General features: G+C 39.3%; 1 protein-coding gene across 4 annotated transcripts in view; it reads right to left on the reverse strand.

Moving 5' to 3' along the window:
- cftr (CF transmembrane conductance regulator) overlaps positions 1-23,879 on the reverse strand; it is a 41,455-nt gene that overhangs the window by 5,734 nt on the left and 11,842 nt on the right. For all 4 annotated transcript variants that reach the window (XM_082539211.1, XM_082539213.1, XM_082539212.1 and 1 more), the window contains 17 exons: positions 23,109-23,234; positions 22,574-22,820; positions 21,522-21,614; positions 18,493-18,669; positions 17,833-18,024; positions 13,207-13,301; positions 12,469-12,555; positions 11,252-12,008; positions 11,040-11,171; positions 10,924-10,961; positions 9,377-9,663; positions 9,117-9,196; positions 8,554-8,704; positions 6,533-6,760; positions 4,725-4,825; positions 1,818-2,051; positions 124-279 (listed from right to left, as the gene is read on the reverse strand). In XM_082539211.1, the coding sequence (XP_082395337.1) occupies positions 124-279; positions 1,818-2,051; positions 4,725-4,825; positions 6,533-6,760; positions 8,554-8,704; positions 9,117-9,196; positions 9,377-9,663; positions 10,924-10,961; positions 11,040-11,171; positions 11,252-12,008; positions 12,469-12,555; positions 13,207-13,301; positions 17,833-18,024; positions 18,493-18,669; positions 21,522-21,614; positions 22,574-22,820; positions 23,109-23,234 (3,181 nt within the window). The remainder of the gene's footprint in view (positions 1-123; positions 280-1,817; positions 2,052-4,724; positions 4,826-6,532; positions 6,761-8,553; positions 8,705-9,116; positions 9,197-9,376; positions 9,664-10,923; positions 10,962-11,039; positions 11,172-11,251; positions 12,009-12,468; positions 12,556-13,206; positions 13,302-17,832; positions 18,025-18,492; positions 18,670-21,521; positions 21,615-22,573; positions 22,821-23,108; positions 23,235-23,879) is intronic.

Below are 23,879 nucleotides of genomic sequence, written 5' to 3' on the forward strand. Positions count from 1 at the left end.
CTAGCAAAAAACAGTTTGGGAACCACTGGCTTAGACCGTTTTTAGACCCAGATAAGCAGTAGATGCTGGGGTAACTGTCTGAAACTGCATCAAATATCAGAAGTTAATCACTCATAGATATACCTGTGGCACCACACCGAAGGCCTTCCTCCATGTTTGCAATGAGACAGAGTTCCAGGAAACACCATCGATAGAAATGTCTCCTTCTGTGGAGGTGAGACGCAGCAGAGCAGACAGCAGGGTGCTCTTCCCTGAACCTGTTCGACCCAGCAGACCAACCTGCACACAGTCATAACATTTTCATGGTAAATGCTCATATCCAGCTTTTTCTGTTATGTAATACAATTAATGAACCCGTTCAACATGCCCTCATGTTGAACGGGTTCATTGACCTTGTGTCTGAATGCTCATCCTTTTTATTGTAATATAGATGACAGCACTTTTTCATTTGCATGGCTACTGTGTCAGTTTACTTGTGCCCTGCAATAAGACATATAAGCATTTACCGTTTCTCTTTAGTTTAGCTGGCGTCGTACTAACATCAGTTTCTTCAGAAGCACCACTAAAAGCTGTTCGCACCTTACAAAAAGGGATCTATTGTTGTTACTTGAATTTTTGTTATCCTTCTCTCCATTACTCCATTTAATTGAAATTTTAATTTGAAATAGTTAATAATAATTTGAAACACTGAAATAGCTCCCTCCATCTATGAGCTACACAAAAGGGCTGATGTTTCTTTTGATGGAGCTGTTTTTAAATCTTTGGAGGGGAAGAGTTTGTGGTCTAGATGGTCTAAAAGTCCTCTCTTCTTTCTTCCTTGTGCAGCAACAATTAGCACATTTGTCGCGAAGCTATTGAGCGTCTAATGGCACGAAACCATAGTGCAGATATTTACTGTGCTCTGATTCATTATGACAAAGTCATACTGACTATAATTACTGCCAAAACCAATGGTGGAGAGCAGAGGTGCGAGTGGTCAGATATTGCATGTCTTCTCTTTTCTACAGAAAGCTAATTCAAAATCATAAGCCACTTTAATTTTAAGCATGTGTCATAATGCCATCATGCCGTGATGTCATGACCGACACTCACTCAGGGCCGTGCTTACTTAGTCATTAGTAGATTGTTATGTCTGTGTTATTGTTTGGTCAGGTTCAAGCCTTATTGTAGCTCTAGAGAGAAATAACATTTTGCTCATTTGAAAATGAATAAATGAGCACAAAAATTTGATTCCCTGCCCAGATTCTTCTAATTTGCAACTTGAAGCTATACGCACAGTTCTTGGCCACTTAGGGAGGAAAGGAAAAAGCTATAAACAGAACTGTGATATTATCACTTTTTGTCAGTTTGTTAGCAAACAGTTGCCTATCTGTATGCACAGAGCAACACTTCCACTTGGAATAGTGTTTCCAGTTCAGTCCACATACACTTTTCTGAAGTCTGTTTTAATCTCTGTCTTAGCTCATAATTTTGTCTCCTGGTTTGGTTCAGAAAAATACTGAAAAGAGTTTAACAGAACTCCAACAAACCCATTTAGCATAGCAATTAGATTCAGTGTTAATATAAAAAAATGTTTGCACAACATTAGCTGAAAACAACAACCAGAAATGTGTTCACGTGTAACCATCCCTGTGACACATTCCTGTGGCTGGCTAGTATATTGTTCACAACCTTTCTGTGACCTAACTATGGCACTTGAATTGCTTTATCGCTTGGGGGGAATTATTCTTTTGTTTGGTAAACCTAATTAGGCAGAGGTACCATGCTTTCTCCTGCCAGGTTCCACAGGCAGTCTCTACCAATCACTAAGGACTTACGCTTTGTCCCCCCTCCACAGAGAAGGAGATATTGTTGAGGATGGCACGCCCAGCCTCTGTGTATTTCACTGTGAGGCCCCGGACGTCCAGCTGGCCACAGTTAGGCCAGCAGTCACGTGCATGGGGGTTGTCGATGACGATATCAAGGCCTCTGCCACCTCCTTTAGGTTTCCCCAACCGAGGATCTTCTGATGGTAGGTCGATGAATTTGAATACCCGATTCACTGAACGCATCTAAGAAGAAGAGAGATACAGAATTTTTCTTTCAATTTGTTTCAGTTGTTTTTATATAGCACCAAATCACAACAACAGTTACCTCATACTGCTTTATATTGTAAGGTAAAGACCGTACAATAATAGAGAAAACAGAGAAAACCCCAACAATCATATGAACCTCTATGAGCAAGCCCTCTGGCGACAGTGGGAAGGAAAAACTCCCTTTTAACAGGAAGAAACCTCCAGCAGAACCAGGCTCAGGGAGGGGCCATCTGTTACAATGGGTTGGGGTTTAGGGGAAGAAGACAGGGCAAAGACTTGCTGTAGAAGAGAGCCAGAGATTAATAATAACTAATGATTTATGGTGTGTAGTGAAAATAGTGAGAAGAGAGAGTTGAAAAAAATGTGAGTGAACAAGAGCATCACGAGAAGCCTGGCTACAGTGCTGAAGAGAAGCCAAGGGTTGTTCTTATTTCCTTCAATCAGTGATGAATAGTAAGATGTTGTAGCTTTGTGGAGAGCTTTTTTATAAAGCAGCAAAAAAAAAAAATTCAAGGCTAAATGAAGATCTTCTAAATAGTGAGATGCCATTTTCCCTCCAGGCTATGAGTTATCTGCTTGCTCATGTTTGGGAGTTTTACCAGAGTCAAGTACTGATTTGAGGCTTTTTTTGTCAGAGGAGCCACAATATCCACAAAAAAGTCATACCTGATGAAGATAGAAAACGATTAACAAGAACATCAGTTCATGCAGCTGCTCTGCACTGTGTTTGCACATGGCATTGAAGAAGATAATACTGGAGGAATGATAGCCTTAAAATTAACAGCATTTTCTGAAAGACATCTACTGTGACGAAATGTATTCCCCAGTGCCGTGTAAGTCATTATTGTAATTGTAATGTTATTATTATATGAAATGACCAGACAAAAGAGGGTTTTGGTGAATACTTAAGTGTTCAGTTTCTTTGCCGTGTCAAAACAAGATCCAGCGTGTGATTAAAGTCATGGGTGGGTTCTTTTATATTTTGAGAGACACCAGTTGAGTCTAAAATTAGATTAAATATTCTGTTGATGTTTTCAATATCTACATGTTAAAATCACCCACAATAATGATTTTATCTGAACTGAACACCAAATCAGAAAAAGAGTCAAAAAAATCAGATTGTCTCTGAAGAACTCTATTGACAATAGATAACCATTGTCTGGTTACCTATTGTCCACCAGGTGGATAATAGATAAGTAATAAAAATGGCTTTTGAGTCTTTTGGAAGATTGCTGCCCCGCCCCCCTCATGTAAAAAGTAAAAAAAAAAAAGAGGGATGCTTCCTTACATCCCATTTCCTTATCTTAGCTGTAGAGAAGTTGACATTCTACAGATAAACTTTTTTCTTAAAATGCAATGAAAATGTGCTTATCAGAAGTTACTTTAATGGCTATTTTAGTATCACTGAAAATATAATTCAGAGGCAGTCACACACACAAACACAATTCATACTGGACTGAACAGATCTAACTTATCCCAAACACAAATCTCTACCACCATATTGAGAGCCTGTGTCCATACTGAACAGAATGTCCTACACTGTGATAAGCTCTGTAAGATTCACTAACAACAATGTGGGAGAAAAAAAACTGATGGATGGGCACAAAGTTAAGTCTTAAAAAAGAGCAAATGAAAGTAAAGTACAGGCAGTTCAGCCTGCTCTTTCTCTCTTTGATCTTAAACCCTGCAGTATCCTTCAATATTGGTAAGCCATGCCAAGTCAACAAAGTGCTGTTACAGAGAACAAAAATGGCCATTGCCATCTTTAATCTGCTGCTGACTGCCTTTTTGATGGTGTAAACAAACTGACATATAGTATAAGGAGCCACAACTATTAACCACCATACCCATCTGAGATGTGCTTTTCCCTATTTGAGTATGAAGCATCTTGGGTGAGGAAAAACCCCACTTCACTAAGAATGCAGTGTCACCATCTAGTGTCTCACTAACCTACAAGCTGTGAATTTATTGGCCAATTGCTTTTATCTCAACAACGAGATCTAAACCTCTTACAAACAGTAGCTACAGGTCACCATTGACTGAAAGGCATCTTGTTGAAGAAAATGAGGCACAGTGTGTCTGAGCTGGAGAAGTTATATTTTGCAAAGGTGGGATTCAGTTCCCAAAGGGAAAAGTGCATAAAGCATGCTATTGTAACAGCAGTCATCGTTTTAGTACCAAAAGAATAGCAATAGTGCCCATGAGACATGTTATACTGTAAGACAAAGACCACGCAAAATGTAGATACTACAGAATTCTAACCTTCCAACAATGTATATTGAGCAAGAACTTGACAACAGTGAGGGAAATCTTCCTATTAACAGAAGTAAACCAGCTGGGATGAAGAGAAGTGGAAGAAGGAAAATACTAACATAGAGAAACATCCAAGTTTTTTTCCATAGGTGTGGTGAACCAGAAGTCAGTACCATCAATAGTGAAATAGACTAACAGTAAAACCTTTGTTTGCAGGTTTATTTAACAAAACCTTCTTAGGTGTGTGCATCTGCCTGAATTCAACAACTTATAACTGGCCATTGACTGTTTGGTATATATTGACAATAGCTTTGTTTGTGTGTGTGTGTGTGTGTGTGTGTGTGTGTGTGTGTGTGTGTGTGTGTGTGTGTGTGTGTGTGTGTGTGTATGACATACCATCCCATCTACAGCGATGCTGGTGATGACAGCCCACTGGAAGATCCCACAGATAAGCATAGCCAGGGCCACAATAATGCCAATCTCTCCTGGTTTGTCCCCTGTACAAAAACACGCATGGGCACACACACACACACACACACACACACACACACACGCATCAGTAGTGTCCAATCAAAACTGCTCTCTCTGATGTCAGACCCACATTCAGGTATTAGAGCGCTGCTACTGGGTCCATTGGAAACTAATGAGCTGTGTAATGACCCATTAATGTGCTCTCAATATAAACTGATCCTATGACGCAACAACCCATGGGTTTGTGTGTGTATACCTGCATTCCAATTCACCAAGAAAACACTTGCCTCCTTTTTGTACAAGACATTTTATCCTTGGGCATTTGAGCAGTTCTGATGACTTTTCACAGGCAAACTGTTCCCTTCTTATCATCATCTAACTCTACACACTGCAAACTACAGATAATACTGGGGTTTTGTCCTTGTTAGGCTCAGCAGGCGTATCAAAGTGCTTACTAACCAACATGTGGGAATTTTCAAAATGTTCTTGCAACACAATTCAATTTCTAATCATCATTTAATCACAATAATTATTCTCATATTCTGTAATGTCTCCATTGCAAACTGACTTTATGATCTCTTGTCATTTGGTTGTTCAAATGCACCAGCTCCTTTGATTATAATCATCTAAAGAAATCAACTGGCCACAATCTAATCACAAAAATATTCTCTAAAGCTTTGACATTTGTCACTGATGAAGTCAAAGTGATTTGACACTGACTATCAGAAATGGAGAACAGGTTAATTGCCACTGTTTGTGGGCAGTCAGGTGCAAAAGATTCACTTTCATAGAGGAGATACCAAAAGAAAGACAGTCCTTTGACAACAGTGACGAGAACTGCAAAACTTCCCGGTAACTTCTGAAATGATGTTAACTGCAACTTGATTCTGGTGGTAGCCCTGCTGTGGAAAGCCGTGTGGATTTCCCAAAACACTGAAGAAGCTGCATCCATATTGTTGACTCAAGGTGAAACTACACCTCGTGTTTGATCTGAGTAGACCACAAAGGTTTAGACCAAATAAGTTCAACTTATTGTTATGGACTTATTATGAATGAAACTGAAATGTAATTTAGCATTCATTTAAATATTTTTTTCTGGCAGCTTTCAAACCAATTATTTCAAAAAAAATTAAATAACATAAATACAAATAAAAAAGCTGTCAGAAAAAATGGAAATGCTGCAACAAAAATATGAACCTTGACTGGACTTTAAGGTGTGAAAAAGCCAAAATATTTAAGATAAACTTTATGTATGTTGTACATCACCACAAACACAGCTTCACTAACAACACCCAAAGGCAACAAACAGCCAATCCCCTTTGAATGCAGTTCACTGACTTGCCACTTGAGGCTGGTTCCAAAAGCAGGTCAGTCCTGACAGATTCCCATGCTGAAACTCCCAAACTTTAGCCATAAAAATGCCTGCGTTTTCACACTAGTGCTGTTTTTCCCCTACTTAACAACTACTACTGGCAGGGATTTACTTTTATGTTTTTAAGTCTTACAATTTGGTGCACAGCTACCAGTTATCAGGCGCCTATGTCTTAGCTTTGCTCCTTCACAGTTTATAGATACAAATTGCTAACCAAGCTTGTTTGACTGTTATGTTGGCTCTGAACACTTTTGTCTAAATATTGACACTTCAAAATGTGGAGTCCATACACATTAGTTGAGGTCATGGTGGCTCTCTCTCTTTTATATAAAGTTTATTGTCCATGTGTAGTCACACTCACTGTTGCTTCCTGTTGCGATGAAGGCAGCAGCAGTAAAGAACACGGTGAAGAGCATGTCACAGCGGAAGAGAAACCACCGCAGAACAGACAGGTAGTGGAACCAGGCGGCCGTGTGAGTGTTCAAAGCCTTGTGGAAAAGTGTCTCAAAGTAGGTCTGGCGCTCAAATGCCCGAATTGTCCATAAACCCTTTAGTGAGAGGATGAGATGGGAGAAGATCGGGGTACGAGCTGCAAGAAAAGAAAAAAGAAAAGACTTTAAAACTCTTAATGTATAAGCACTTACTTTGTAAAACAATCCCTGCATTACATATCAGATATCAGACTGACAAATAAAAAAAACTGCTAACTAAATTTCTAAAAGGTCATTTAATTTCACTACTTGGTACCTTTTAGTTAGGTAACACTTCTGAACTAGAAAACTACAATACATATAAATTCATTAAACAAGAATCAACCTGGAAAAGTTATACTTTAGCAGCAACCCCTTCTTTGCACATCTTATGTCTTTATGGTCACAATAATTTCTTCAAGATTAAAATTCAATGGCCATGTCTGACTAGTATAAACAGAGCATAATTTCCACTGTAATTTGTCCCTGTGAATCCAGTGGGTAAAACACCAGGATGGGCTTGGAGGAAATCCCAGCTCAGCTCATTTCTCTGACCCCAGTGAGCTCTCAGCAGCTCCGGAAACATCTCAGCGTCATCACTGAAACACATATTCAGTGACAGAATCGAGGGCACAGCAGAGAGGCCCAAAAAACAGAGCGGCAACATCGTCAGCAGCTTCCTCATCCTCTGACTGTACAAACCTCCTTTCTTCTGCTCTGTCGGCCTTTAGCAACAGTGCAGTTCTTCAACTTATGACCACTAAACTAAAATGAATTTATATGTATCGTGTTGTATTGTAAGTCTCAATATTAGATACTAATTGTAAATATTTTAAACCCATTACATTTCTATTACATAGAAGTTTTGAAAGTGACCTTTACTTAAGTGCACTTAATGAGGTTGTTGATGACACAATATCTACTGTTCATGTGTGCATTAAACTGAAGCTAAAGATGGACAGCCGCCACTAGCAACACAGTACATGATGAAAATGTACTGTACTGTAATATGAAGACAACAAACAGATTTCTCTGTTACATTTATTACAAGCATCTGACTTTGAGAAAAAGTGTAGTAAATAAAGACAGACTCCTGTAGATTTGACCTCTGTAAGCCCCGCGAGACTGTAATGATTATAAATGATTAAAATTACACTGCTTTGAAAATCTTCACTAATATAAACACTTTCATTATTCAGCAGGTAGGCTTGGTTTTTAAAGCCAAAAGCCAACAATCTTTTCTGATGTCTTGAGGAGCTCAAAGGAAAACAACCAAATATGAACGTTATCCAAGTCTCAATACTGGAAGAAAACTGTTCCTCTCTTTCTGAGACACCCTGTCCTCTGACTCAACTCTTCCTCTCTCATGTTTTCATGTTTCAGTGACTTTTGGCCCCTAAGCCATCTGCCAGCTTTGCCCACTGATTGTGGTTCCTTCTCAGAGGAAGCATCCCTTTTCCTCTGTTCTCAGTATTGGTTTTCCTATTATGTTCTCACTTTTACTGATATATGTCACTACTCACTTTCATTTCTCTACTCTTTTCTGAGCCCATTTTCCCTCCCCTCAAAAAGAAAATAAAAACTCATCTTCAGGATTAAAGTCTGCAAGAGCCAGAGCTAAAGAACAGCACCCAGACATATGCCTAATAATACATCACATACAAAGCAGTAAGAACTATTTAAATAATACCATTCTGCTTTATGAAGAAGCAACGTTTTTTTCTCATTTTTTCTAGCCTCTTTTCTTACATAGGTTATTTAGACAATTTATCTCGAAAGATATTTAAACATATTATTAAACTACAGCAAATTTCTTTTTCCCCCCCCTTTCTACATTTTACATTTACTGCTGGAGTCACTAAAACCTAAAACCACTGTCATCTCTAACGGCCAACAACTCTCCAATGCTCACCTTCAGCCTCCAGGACTTTGAGTTGCTGTCCAGTTCGTAGAAAGTACTTCCTGAGGAAAACATAGATAAAAGCCAATGGGAGAGCAGCAATGAAGATGTATGGCTCTATGATGGACACAGTGAAGATGGCACCGGCGACGATCAATGACACCTGGTGTTGGGAAAATATGTTAATAACAGATATGAGCAGACTTATTATTATTTGGTATTTCTGGCTTTAAAAAAAAGATGTTTTCAGTTTCCCTGTTCTTATTTTCACTGCATGTTTTCATTTTGTTTTTAATCATTTCTTTCTTTTTTATTATAATATGATTGTAAAACTTTTACAGAGGAATAAAAAACATTGTCCAATTTCTCCAGGGCAAGATTCAAAAATTTAAAGGATAAATTGAGGAAATTGAATTTTGAAATTGAATTGTCATTTATTTATTTATTCTGCTTACAATTGCACCCCATTAATCAATTTACAATGAAGAAAGAGGGAATATTTGTCGCAGTAGTTTTCAGTCACTTTTTGCAGTTCCAAAAACTCTGCATCATCATCCACAGTATTGGATAAATACCTGTATGAGGTCAAAAAGCACCAATGGCAGCATGTCATCTATGATGGCCATGTCCTTGGTGAACCTGTTCACGATCCTGGCTGAAAGAGGACAGCGAAAGTATGAAGGTGTTGTAGTAAAGGAAGATATTAATAATCAGCATTGATAATCAGATTTTGTGCTACAGGGATTCTCTACCATCATTCATTTATTTAGTGACATCATCTAGGCCATTAACCAGTAAAAATCTGTTTTACTCAAAAAGTAAAAAAGCAAAGCACCTGTTTTTATCGTGTTGAGCACAGACATGGGGGCTCTCAGCACAGAGCTAAGCATCTGTTCATGCAGTCTTTTGGACACAGTCAGTAATGTATGCACTAAAGGGAGACCCCTGAAGAATCCCAGGGCCAGAATACTGTCCGCATGGGCTACAAAGATGTAGATGATGTAATAAGCACTGGTGGGTGTCATAATAACACCGAGATGGCCAGGCGGCGACGATGCATTGGGGTGCTGCTCATCAATATAGTTGGGCGATGAAGGATTGGCGGCGTCCCTCCAGACCTCACTGTTGGATGTGAGGAATGTATAATAAATGTTACATGGAGCAATTCTTCATTATAGAATAGATTACAAAATTACCTTTTAGTGATTTCTGCATAATTGTGACCTCTAAATGTAAATTACTGATGTTAATAAACAGATATTTTTATTGCTCACTTTTGGTTACTCTCATTTACACGATTAAATAAAGCAGCAGTTAAATCAGCTCATGATAGAGAAAATTACACTTATAGTACTTTTTTTCAACTCGATTTACATGAACAGAGCGAATTCGTCGTCCCTCACTGTAACCTAAAGATGGACGGCTTTGTCTTTGTCTAGTAATTAACATGTAGCAAATAAACAATTAAATAAACAAATAAACACAAAAAATAAGTACATTTAAACCTACTGTCACATTTAAAATCAGCCGCCAGTGAAAAATAAGAAAAGTGAAAAGAAATATAAGACCTAAACACAAGTTCACTTAGAGCCATTTGACATGGATTTGATCAGAGGGTGAACTTCTGATCCATGTGGATGTCTATGTGCTAGTTTTTTATTTCTTCAAGCCAACACACTACAGCGCAACAGCCATGCATGTGTCCCCTACTCGTTAGCATGTGAATGTGCACAGCGAAAGAAATCGTCCAAGGACCACCCTTATAAGCCTCGGACATCTCTGATAAATTGATTCGAAGTTCCTATTTGATGATGCTGGAAGGAATAAATGACACAATCTGCTTGTTTTGTCACCATACGTTGGGTGGCTGTAGCACAGGTGGTGGAGCAGGTCATCTTCTGACCGGAAGGCTGGTGGTTCAAACCCTGCATGCCAAATATCCTTGGGCAAGACTACTAGCCCCAGGTTCTCTCTGATGCAGCCATCAAAGTATGAATATGTGTGAATGTTAGTTAGTAACTTTAAAAACAGCATAGAAAAGAGTCCTTGTGTGAATGTGGGATGTTAAGTGCCTCAGGAGAGTAGAAAAGCACTATATAAGAATCAGTCTGTTTACTGTATACATGGGCCCCATTTGTGTAAATGTACTTTTAACCATAGTACTCAAGTTTATGATTTACAACAAATTATTTTGTCCACCTGGCTATAGATTGGGAGCCAGTGGAAAACCAGTGATTTACAGTAAGGTCTGTAAATACTATTTAAATAGTATTTAGAGTTAACATGATCAGAAAGCTCAGAGCACACTAGCTGACTATCCAAAGACAAAGAGAAGAATCATAATCATTTTCTGTTTAAGGCAACATGAAACATGGGACTTACTCAGTAATAAGAAAAATACCGAGGACAGAGCCAGCAACCTATTTGTGAAAAGAAAACAAAATGCCGTTAATTAAATTCACACAATAACACAAAAACCCCAAATCTTTGATTTTTACCTCAATGACAGAGACAATGAAGATGAAAATGAGGACGTAGACTAAGTTCCTGTTGGTGTTTACGTAGCGTAGGTAAGTGTTCCATGAGGTAGTTTCAAAGACATTTTTGTCACGTTCATCTGCAAAACATTGCTGTCAAGAAACAGGATAGATGGGTTTTAACCATGTGGCTCACTTAACAATAATTTCTTGATTTTGTTAAAAAGCCTTACCTCCATGTCTTCTTCATCCACATCTTCACTAATGTCATAAACACTGTCCTTGGACAGGCGGCGGGAGTAAATGTCCAGGTCTGATGCAAGGCTGTACTGCGGTGTGATGGAGAGCTTTTTCCTGAAAGATGACTGCATCTGCTCTCTGCGCTCTTGGCCGCGAGCACTGGTGATGAACTCCAAGACAGACTGGCGCCGCTGCCCGCTAAGGTGCTGAAACTCATCATGGTACAGGTTACTCCTCGGAAGTGCCTCCTCTATTTGTTCATCTTCAGGCACTACAGAGAATCTTCTCTCTGGGAGTTCATCAGACCTGTCTTCCACTGTTGTGTTTCCGGTTTGTTGAGAATTCCCAATGAAGGAGAACTTGCGGGCAGCTGCCAGAGGATTAAGGATGAGTGACTGCTTGCGTTTTTCAGGGTAGCCATCACCTAGAGGATGGCTTTGAGCTGGTGCATGTCGGAAGGACTGACGAATTTGCTCTGGGCCACGGAAACCAGCGGTTTCATCAACTGAAACCCTGCGAAGAGTTTCTGTGAGAATGGATCCACGCCGCTCAGCATTGACGTTGTCATAAGCCTCAAGACCAAGAAGCAGGGAGCTGAAGTCTGGACGCTTGGCCTGCAGCTCTGAGAAGGTGCCATAGAAGTAACAATCTCCATTGTGCAGCAGAAGGATTTTGTCTGCACGCTTGAGATGCTCCAACTTGCTGGTTACTACGACACGAGTCTTGGAGGCCATAAGTTTACAGATGCAGCTGTGTGTGGATAAAAATGCGCACTTTAAAAAAAAAGTCTGACAAAGAAGGGCTTATTTCTTTCTAACAAATGCAGAATAGAAATTATAATTACCAGAAACTATAAATATCGAGCTAGTGATATGGATATTTATATGAATGTGTATTTATATATACACACATTATAAGAGTGTATATATAAATACATTTCACAACTCTAAAAGTTTACAAGCAATTTTGTCTGCTTTTCCAAAATGGAAGCTAACCAAAGACCATCCAAGCATAAAAGCGTTACTCTATAAAAAGAAAAAAGAAAGAAACACATTTCCTGAGAAGGTTACATTGTTATAAAGCAGTTATGACTCCCAACAGAAAAGAGCATTTTCAGAGACACCAAGTGTTAACCTTGACTTTGAGGTCAATTTTTAGCCTAATCACCCCGACCTCCTCTACATGAAAGACTCTCTGTTATCAAACGCACTTTTCAAAGATCTCTTTTTCTGTAGCGATGTCCAGGTGGGTGAAAGGCGCATCCAGGAGGTAGAGGTCTGCATCTTTATACACAGCCCTGAGAGAGAAACACACATATTAGGTCACAGATAACAAGGAAGGTAAAGAAAATGTTCCAATTTGCTTTAAAAAAAACAAAAAAGCAAACAAACAAAATTAGAGAAAGTATAAGATGCAGAAAGGCAAAGAAGAGAAGCTGGAATATATCAGTCACAGTGAATAGCTATGTTGATAGCAGAAGTTAAAAAAGTCAAGGAGTGGCTGCAAATTAACGTTAGCACACTAAACCAATAAATAATGCAGGAGAACATGAGAGTTTCTGGCTGATCCACAGAGATTTAAAAAAGCAATAAAGCTCGGGCTGTAAAAGCCACAGAAACCATAAAAAGCAGACAGCAACACACACATGAGTGATCTGTGATCCTGAGCAGCTTCTGATTAAGTACACTGATATTTATTCTTTTTGCTGGACACATATACTGTAGCTAGAGGGTTATTTTAATGTCCTTAATGTTTTATGATATTTCTTTTATGTAACCTGTTGCTATGGAAGTGCTACAGCGATGATGTAGAATTTACAGAAGAAACACACAAGTTGATACAAAAAAAGAACCAAAATCCTAACTAATGAGCAAAGGTAGTCTGTGCTGACAGACAAACAAGAGTGAATGAGGCCTGCTGACAGATGCTCAGGTGTGACAGAAACTACCTGGCAAGGCAGAGACGAGCTCTTTGACCACCACTGAGGGTCCCCCCTCCATCGATAAGATACGTCTTGTCTTTCTCGGGGAGCAAAGCGAAGTCCTGGAGAGGAAAACAGGGAAAGAGTGGGTATAACACATTAGACTGGCACATAAATACCTCAACTTCCTTGTTTTTATCCTCTGGATTTTTCATTTTTATGTACCGTTATCTTTACTCTTAACTCAAGATCTGTGGACCAAATTCAGCCCTTCTTAAATTTGAATCCAGTCCTTTTATTAGTTTAGGTTCTCAACAAATTTTGGCCTCCTAGATGCAGCTGTGGTCTGCACTGCAACACCACCAAACCAAAGAGACAAGTGCACAGTCACTGCACACACCTGCGAGCTTACACGCTAACCAACACAGAACGGCACAGCAGGCAATTTCAAAAGGTGGAAGACTCAGAACTTCTTTACCAAGCATCTCTTTGCAAGGTGATCTCTGTGTTCAAAGAACATAATCTGTGTTGTGATTTTGGAAAACTAGAAAATCAATTTTAACTTTTTATTCAAATGTCCTACCCAAAGTTTCGGTTGTAAATTTTAGGCCTACTACACAGGCTATATACAAGAACATAATGGAAAGATGTATTATTTACCTTTGTTATTTTTGGCATTAGTAAAAATACCCATACTCGCATTACTTGTCACTTGCTCATTAGTCACAGGCTGTTACAAAAGTGTTACAAGAAATGAAAGCCTGTGAAAAAAATGTTTCTGTCTGGCCATTGATGCCATCCACTCGGTTAAACTGTTTGACACCCTTGTTGTAAAGAGGGCAGAAAATGAAGTGGACGATCTTCTTCATAAAGAAGCTCATTGATTTCATGGAGCAGTGATGGCCTCATGCCTGCTCACTGAATGAATGGGCAACAATGAAACATGTCCAAGAATAAAGAAAAAAGAACAAATGCAGTCCTCAAAGTGATTATAGCTCATTTTCAAAGTTATCCTGTCTATATGCTCTCATGGGCATTTTCAAAAATCTAACTAAACAAAAGCACAAAGCATAGATGGCACATGAACACTGTCACGTAGACATATGGCAGCCAGTGATTATGAAACAGTTACAGCAACAGGAATGAAGTGACAGCACAAGTTTATCATCATTCAAACTTCCTACCTTTTAAATAGCTTCCTCTGTCTGGATAGGAGTGTATAAAGGACCAAGTTAACAAATTGTTTAACAGCTTTGTAAAATAAAGCAGTTAAATAGTAACAACAATAACAAAACAGAACAAAAAAAACAACAATTAGAAATAGAAAAAAGCCTCACCTTTGACTATCAAAAAACTCTTGTAGCTAAAATGGCTTTACAGTGGGAAGAAATCAAACATTTGACACATCTCCTCAAATACAAAATAAAGGCAGAGTTTTTCTATTGTGTATCAGCCACGAGATGTGACTCCGCAGTCAATAAATATGATGGTCCCACACACGGCATGAGCTTCTCGACTGATTTCAGTAAAAGTTGTAGTTTTTTATTTTATGTAGTTTATATTTTGCACATTGCTTTAGCCAAGGCTAATGTGTCACGCTAAAAGTCTAACTGATCAGTTTAGCACAGCTTGAAATGACTTTTTCAGTGAAAGAAGGAATCAGTTTTCAGTGTCTGGAGCATCAGCCTTTGTGCATTTAATTATTGTTCAGGGTCAGATCTGTCCTGCTGCTTCTGCACTGGTCCAAGACAGTTAATGTTTCCATATGGAGTAGTATAGGTATAGTATAGTATAGTAGCATATCAGAGTCTTATTTTATTAACTTCTGGCATTGCATTGAGACAACTTTCAGAAAAATGAAATTTGATGGAAGTTATTTTTGTGTGTTCTACTACCTGGTGTTCCTTCCAGCTGATGCCATGGATATATTCAACAAATCAGAAAGCAAAATCACACCAAACCTTTGAGTAATGTATGTTCAAAAACTGACACTTCTAAGTTGTGTTTGTGTGGGGTTTTTTTGTTTGTTTTTTTAAATCTCACTGCCTCAGATCCAATGCTCGTCCATCCAGCTTGTTGTGAGCTGAAAGGCTTGTATTGCATCCCAGTGACATAATGTGAGATTTCCACAGTAACAGAGGAGACATTATTCTGCTGGAGGTCCGTCACTCAACACTGAGGCTTTATGAGAGAGTACATGTGTCAGAGTTAGAGACAAGCATAGAGTTTGCAAGTATGCAAGTATTTGTGTTTGTGGGACACATAATTGGTGTAAATGTGGACTGGTGAAACCTGAGCCATCGCGATGCCCTGCAGTGGCTCCACACAGGCAGCTTAGCAGAGAGAATCAGATCACTGACTAAGAAAAGACTTAAAAAAAAAAAAAAGCTGGCAAAGATTTCACTCTGCTGAAAACAGATTTTTTTAGTATGTAGTCACATTTTCAATCCAGTAATGCTGCCATACTTTCAGTGACTCAGCTTGTGATATGTTTACAGTAGGGTGAACAGATCTCAGCATACTAAATGTGGACAAACACATCATTTTAATTTTAATTTAAAAATAAACTGTTATCAGAGTGTCATGTAGCATGTACAGGTGAAAGCTTATTTTTATATATTGGTGATTCAATACAATAAGGAAAAAAGTTGTCTGAAATTTGTTCTTGGTCTCGTGCAATTGTTTGTTTATACTCCCATATTCTCTTTTTGTATTTTTCTTAGCTTATCTCCTTCCTATTAAGAGTTTTGGGGGTTTAGCTTGGCTGTATGCGCAGATTGGCACCATATCTAAAAATTTTAATCCAATGACGACACACATGTCACCTCACACCACACACTTCCCTCCCTGTGCGAAGCTGACAAATTACTCAAGCAAACCATTTTCTCAGAATATACTGCCATTTTCAGTTCAGTTTTACTTTTATAGTGCCTTATTTTCTTTATACTTGTGTTTATGGTACTCTCCTTCACATTTGACAAAACAAGCTTGTGATTTCTGGGAATTTGTAACTTTCCCTGATGGGTTTGGCATTAGACAAGATAATCTTCTCCTGACTATGGTTAAAAAGCCTTCACTTGATATACATTGTGTAAAAACCAGAGTTTAGAAATGTGCATGTTCAGCAGAATCAGCCAAAAATTAGGGACATTGTCTCAAGATTTGGAAAAGGGGGACAAGTAATAAAAATGCTGTGCAGTCCCACATAAAGAGGGATATCTTGTCACCTGAGTTCATTGACAGTTTACTTCTTCTCCTCTGAGAACAGCAGTCTGGTCAGTTCTTCTTATTTACCAGTAAGAAGCTATCTTAGTGGTTAAAAAGTATCAAAATATCAAGACACTGTCAAATTGTTGCTACATGCCAACAACTATTATCATCCATATTCTGAGAAAGCTCTGAATAGTATGCACCTCTGGTCAGCTTCCAGTGTGGCTGCCATTTTTAGGAAGTCCCATTATGGCCACTTGTTTGCTTGTAATTTCACTATGAACTTCAAACATGTGGCAATAGCTGGATCTGCAGCTTGACGCAGAGGTTTTAGTGCAAGAGTCCAAAGTTTTCAAGCCTGAAGGTGTAGTCACGACAGGACTATCATGACAATATCCTCACTTTGCAAACGTTTGTCACTTGATCCACAGACAGACCCGTGCTTGTGTTATGCCAAAGAGACAACTGAATGTAAAAGTGAAACTGCTGACTTCTCAGTCCATCTACATTTCCACTCAGCCATGGCCATGACCTCTGGGCAGTGGCCTAAACAATGAAACTCTCCCTTATGCTAATTCCAAACAAATAAATATTTTTAAAACAGAAATTTTCTGCTGTAATTTAAAAAAAGAAAAAAAAAACACATTCATTTGAGCAGGTTTTTGAAAATATCTTCACCCACATGAAAACAAGCACACAAAAACACTGCAAAAAAAGAAAAAAGGAGCCAAAGCAACAGGTGGCAAAATAACCCTAACTACAAAAAATCCCAACCAATCAGAACACAAAGAACCACAACACAATGCGCAGCCTGACATTAAGAGAGGAGATAAAGGTGCTCCAAGACAAAACCTTTGTTTTCCAGAATGGAGTTTTTTTTTTCTTTTCAGTGGCTACAAACATATTTCACGTGTCAAAACACAGAGGAAAAAGCTACGTTTACCAAATTACCATAAACATGTGGGCATTCCATTTGATCTCTCCAGTCAGAATTTTTTTAAATCCCAGTTGGAATTTTTTACTGGAATGGCCTCTAAAGGTGGAAAGCCAGAGTAGCCCCACCAACTCTGATTTAATTATATAATTATCCAAGATAGCAGTAGCACACGTAGCATTGGTAATTTGTACTGCCACAGCTGTGCATTTGTAACTAACTAAATAAGCCATTAGCAGAGCACTGGCCAGGCTGTACCCATGAACTTGCTGCTTTAAAAAAACACAACAAAACTGAAAACCCGGCACTTGGGTGCACTGCTAGTAATGCATGAACTGCACATGTTACTTTGTGGTTTTTTGCAATAAGTACCAGGTTATCTGTATTCTGCATGAACAGCTACAGCCACCATGACTGAACAAGACAAATACAATTCCATGTTTGCAAAACAAAAGACACAAAGAAAAAGCAGCGAAAGAGAATGAAAGGAATGAAAGGAATAAAGGTACCTCTTCCAGCTGGCAGGCCTGAATAACAGAATTGTAGCGGTATTCATCATAGGTCAGGCCAAACAGGATGTTGTCACGAATCGTCCCTGGCATAATCCAAGAAGTCTGGGGTGAGAAGGAAATGCGACCACTGTGTCTAATTTTACCCTCTGTTGGCACCAGTTCTCCCAGAATCATCATGAGCAGGGAACTCTGAAGGAAACAGGAGAGCATGGTCACACTTTATTCTTCTTCATCTAACTGTGTTCTCAACTCAAGGAATATGGATTGAGTCATCATGTTTCTTTCATTGCTCAAGGGAAACTGGCATTTATTGCATGTAATTATTTATGAGCCAATATTAAGCTATTATGACAGTGAAGGTTGCAAATAAACTTGCCTTATTCAATTTGTTGCATTATTGTTACATTATTCATTTACTATTGTTTCAAACGTGTGTTGCCAAGTTGCACAGTAGCTTCTTAAGGACAGATAGATTATGCACAAGAACACATCTAATACGGCTGAGGGGTGTTTCTTCCATCTCTTCTTTAATTTGCATTTATTGTCCATTAAATTAAAATTATTTACCAACATCAATATATTGACAAAAAGCAGAAAGACATATCGGTCAGACTCCAGTGACTCCCTAACCAGAATTTAATTTGACTGAAATCCTACCTTTCCTGAGCCAGTGGATCCAGCCACAGCGAGCATCTGGCCTTTGTCGAGGTGCAGGCTGATGTTTCTGAGCACAGGGGTGACATAGAGATTGGTGAAGAATAGCCCGGGGTCACCGTTCAGGTGTCCATTTGCTTTGCTCTCCTGCTGGATCTTCTCAAACAACTCACCGATACGCTGTAAAGGAGTTCATAGGCAGTTACTAAACATGATATCGGTATGTGGCAAAAGATTGTTTATCATTTACTTTCTGCATATTAAGATTTCTTAAACAATTTAATACAAAAGAGTTCATTTTCTACACTTTAAGGTGACTTTCATAATCAAACATCTCCTTTTAATGTATTATAGTGAATCATGTGACACTTTCATTTACAAGACTCTGTGTACCTGCACACGGCATGCATGTTTCTGTTTTTCATTTTGTTGATAAAACTGCTTGCTTCAAGGCTGAGTGACTGTGTCCATCATGCTGTGCTCTCAGGCAGTGACACTAGAATAAACTACTGCTTTTAAGATTAGGGTTAAAACTTTCCTTTTTGCTAAAGCATACAGTTAGGCTGGATCAGGTGACCCTGAATCCTCCCTTAGTTATGCTGCAGTAGGCATAGGCTGCTGGGGGATTCCCATGATGCATTGAGTTTTTCCTTTTCAGTCACCTTTTTCACTCACTATGTGTTAATAGACCTCTCTGCATTGAATCGCACTTGTTATTAATCTCTGTCTCTTCCACAGCATGTCTTCTATCCTGTTTTCCTTCTCTCACCCCAACTGGTCGGAGCAGATGGCTCCGCCCCTCCCTCAGCCTGGTTCTGCCGGAGGTTTCTTCCTGTTAAAAGGGAGTTTTTCCTTCCCACTGTCGCCAAAGTTCTTGCTCATAGGGGGTCATATGATTGTTGGGTTTTTCTCTGTAGGTATTATTGTAGGGTCTGCCTTACAATATAAACCACCTTGAGGAGACTGTTGTTTTGATTTGGCGCTTTATAAATAACATTGAATTGAATTACTGTGAGGAATTTGATTCTCCAAGGACAGAAGAAGACTCCCAGGGTCTCACAATGGCCTTATATCACCTCATCGGTCTTTACGTCTGTAAAGATTAATGGGCGACGCCTCTCACTGCTAGAAGAGGGGAACTCTGCTCGACTGCCTGGCTTAATCATTGACCTCTGTGACATTTTATGGGTCACCGTACCTCTAATGCCAGTTTGCGCTCTGGTTATATAGGTTTGTCTGTGTGATTCTCATTCTAATGAGGTGATGTGCACCCTGCCAGCAGTAAAGAAAGGCAACACCCATTCCATTCAACTGCGAATGGCACATTCCAGGAAGAGGTGAAAGCCGGGGGAGAATCTGATTTGATCTCATCAAGAGTTCAGAGTTGTGTTTCCAGCAAAGTTTCCAGTATAGTGACAACACCTGGATAATTAATTAGGCAAAGTGACATGGGAAAAAACCCCAGCTCGATGTTCTTTTTCTCACGGTATTGCATGGTCAATGAATCACACCTGTTAGATTAAGTTTACTGTCTGAGCTTATAGATAAGATTATACTGCTGTCTCCCAGCAATGGTGAGGAATTAACTATTACACCTGGAATTACTGTAGGGGCTGTCAAAATTTGACTTCTTCAAACATGCGATTGTCCCAATCTTGTATTAACACACAGATAAGAGTCAATGTATTACAGCTTGACTGATGATGTTTGGGACTAGTAGTGACTGTTGACATCTGACTCAGATAATGATATATTTGGATTTACCCACCTCCTTCTAAACACACACACACACACACACACACACACACACACACACACACACACACACACACACACACACACACACAGAGCAGTACATCACAAAAAGCAGAATACTGGACACCTGTACCAACATATCAATTACATTTTATTTCTAAGCCAACTAAAAAACAGATCTTTGATGTTTCTGTCCAAAACTTCTTTATACTTATCATCTTACTTATACATTCAGCTCAACCAGCCTTCCAGAGCCAGTTTCTGCCAAAGATCTCTGTTAAAAAGGAATTCTTCTTCTTTACTGTAACCAGCTGCTTTGCTCCCTAATTAAACTCAATGCATTACCCTTGCAATTAGAAAATGACTGTATATTGCTTTTGTGGGATGGTTCAAGGAGAAAGCCTTTTATGTCTGAGAAGAACACGACAGCACTGCTTCAGTTTGCAAAGTTGTGTTGAACAAACCATGAGATTGGAACAAAGTCCTTAGAACATACAGGACCAAAGTAGAGATATTTGGCCATAATGTTTTGCGCAATGCGTGGAGAAAACCAAAAATAGTATATCAGCACAAACATTCACAGAAAGTGTTAGCACAGGGGAAAGGGGTTGATTTGGGTTTAGTTTGCAGCCATGAGACCGGAGCCCCTTGCAGTCATTGAGTTGACTGTGAACTCTTCTGTATACCGAAGTGTTGCAGAGTCAAATGTCAGAACAGTAGATCAGTCCAGGTAAAGCTCTGAGTCCAAAATCTCAATGAACTGTGGCAATATTGTAAAAGAGGGTAGGCCAAAATTTCCCCAGAATGATATAAACTGACAAACCTATATAGACATATATTTTAGTACTTGGAGCTATTGTCGTTAACAGGACAATTTGGCAAACAGCAAACTGGTTTTTGCCCATTTTGTTTTTGATCTTCTTTTATTCCACCTTCTTTTCAAGGGTAAAGAATAACTGGTTTGTTGAACAGAAGTTTAACATGGCTTCACTCAACTCAAATTCCCTCCACAGTCACCAGACCTCAGTGCAACAGAGCTGTGATCAAATCATGGATGTGCAACCAGTAATGGTGAAATGGCAGGTGAGCGCATGTCATAATATACAATTTATTTATATAACATGATGACAATGATGCCATAATCCAGATACTCCTGATTGTGTGTATTATGTTACGGTTAAATGTCTCACATCAGACAAGTGTGTTGATTCTGCCTTTGCAGTAAGTAGCAGAAGCATTCACTTTCTTTTAGGCTCAACAAATGGACGTAAACAGACCTCATCCCAGGATGCGGACACATTGACCAACTCCAGTTCTGAGGTGGTGAGGTTATACTCCAGTCCACTGTATTCTTCCTTCATCAGGAAATCCTGAAGAGAAAAAAATACATTTAAATTATAAAATGCATTTAACTTATACAGAGTTTTTCTGTTATAGGCGTATAAAGACTGAAAAATTCTGGATTCATTATGCTGATGATTGTTAGCAAAGTTATTGTCACGGTACTGGGCCATGAGGCCCAGGGTTTAACTTCTAATGCATATTTTTGTATCCACATGTGTAGTTTAACGCATCTAGTTGTTTTCTAGTTTACAGTTTAGTCCTTGGTTTCTTAGTCCCTTTTGTCATCTCTCCCTGGTCCGTGTGTCTAGCTGTCATGTTTCATGTCTCTGGTTAGGTTAAGTTCATGTTCTATCTCCATGTCTATGTCTCTGTGTTTCCTGTTTTATTTTGAAAGAGTATGGTGTTCTTTGCTCATTGTAGTTAGTGTTACTCTCCCCTGTATTGCCATTATGTTTCACTCTAGTCAGCTGTGTTCTCGTGTGTCTCCACACACCTCATGTGTGTATTTAAGTCCTCAGTCTTCCTTTGTTCGTCGCCGCGTCGTCTGTTCAACTTCCCCCATGTTACGCCAGGTTTCAGGACTCTGTGCTGGTCATGTCCATGTTGCTTACGTGTATGCATTTCATAGTTCTTTGTTGTTCCAGCACAGAGTCCTGTTCATAGTAATCTCCATCATATGCATCGTTGTCACCCTGTCTTCGCTTTCCCTGCTGTCTGAGTTAAGTGTCAGTTCTTAGTTTTCCCAGTTCAGCTTCTAGTTTAGTTTTGCCTCTGTGCTTTCTGTTGTTTGCCACGTTAATCAGCCCAAATAAAGGCTCGCTTTTCGTTTCAAGTTCAGTACTGTCTCCTCGTCTATGTCTGCACCTGGAACCTCACACTCCCACACACGGTCCACCCGCCGCAGACCGTGACAGTTATAACATGTGTAGGATCATTAAAAGCATTTGGATGACAAGCATCTATCTCACCACATCTCTCAACCTACCTCAATCTTGTGGAGTAGTGTCATTGTGTCGTACCACATCTGGAGGGAACCTGGAAACTGGCGGGTCAGTGTCATTCTTAACACCATGAAGTAGGAGGCTGTGGTGAAAATTCGACGCAGGATGATGCCTTTACTGAGTGCATATGGTATAATCGCTGAGAGGATAACAAAGATGGCAGAGAAGAAGTATGACGCGCTGTGGAAGTAACGGAGAGATCCAATCTTTCTCGTCAGTGTCATCTCATCCCTGCGGAGGAAAGTGAAAATGGAAGAAAGAACAAAGGGTTTTCATCAAAAAAGGGAACTATACACAAAAATATATGTTCTAACCTAACTAACACATTAGATTACTAACAGTAGGATGCTCGAATTACTTTAGCAAATTTCATTATGGTAAAAAAAAAAAACCTGACAAAGTGTTACAGTTAGCTTCAAATGGCACAATTTAACCTTGTTTTCTCAATAATAAAAAAGCTGTTGTGAGAGTTATTCTCTGTGTGTGGCAGGATGTGTTTTATATGTGGTGGTGTCTTACTGCCTGATGTTCTTGATGATATTTTCCATCACTTCCTCCCAGCCGTACGCCTTCACAGAGTGAATGTTCTCTATAATCTCTGTGGTGAGAGCTAGGCGGCGGCTAGTCATAGGCGCTCTGTTCGCCCTGTTCAAAGGAGAAAGTTTTACCAGAACACCAACACAATTTTATAGCAAGGAGCATCAGAGGATCCACCTATGCATGCATGAACATTCTCAAGTTTCTGTTTATATATGGACCTGTGCCATTTTTGTTGTTTCTGGACAGTGTTAGTGTTCACATTTGGAAAACTACTGAGAGTATAAAAGTTTTATTCACTGCTAACCAGCTATAAACAGCTACTCAATTCTCATTTCCCTCATTTTCCCTACTGGCAGTATCCCTAGGCAGGCTACGTTATGGCTTTAAGAGAATATCCAACTCCACTGTCTTGGACCACAACTAGTGAGGGTAGTTCTTGTTCTGAGAACCAAAGCGAACTGGAGAGCCACTCAAACCAGAACATTCAGCAAGTGAAGAACTAATTCATGCATTGCTATTTTGAGCTTACCAAGTCTGTGGAACATAACACAGACTACAGTTACCAGCTACTGTCCAAGTTGATGGAGTTGAAGTTCATTTGTAGGATGAGACTCTTTATAGTGGGAGGTGATTAAGATTCCATCTATCCAATTTGTTCCACTTACTAAATTCAGGGTGGCTGGAGTGAGAGGCGGGGTATAACTTGGACTGTAGGAGGAAGCCCCACTACATGGGAGAGAACCCACACAG

Source organism: Aulonocara stuartgranti, assembly GCF_965226115.1.
Source record: "Aulonocara stuartgranti genome assembly, chromosome: 7".
Lineage (NCBI taxonomy): Eukaryota > Metazoa > Chordata > Actinopteri > Cichliformes > Cichlidae > Aulonocara > Aulonocara stuartgranti.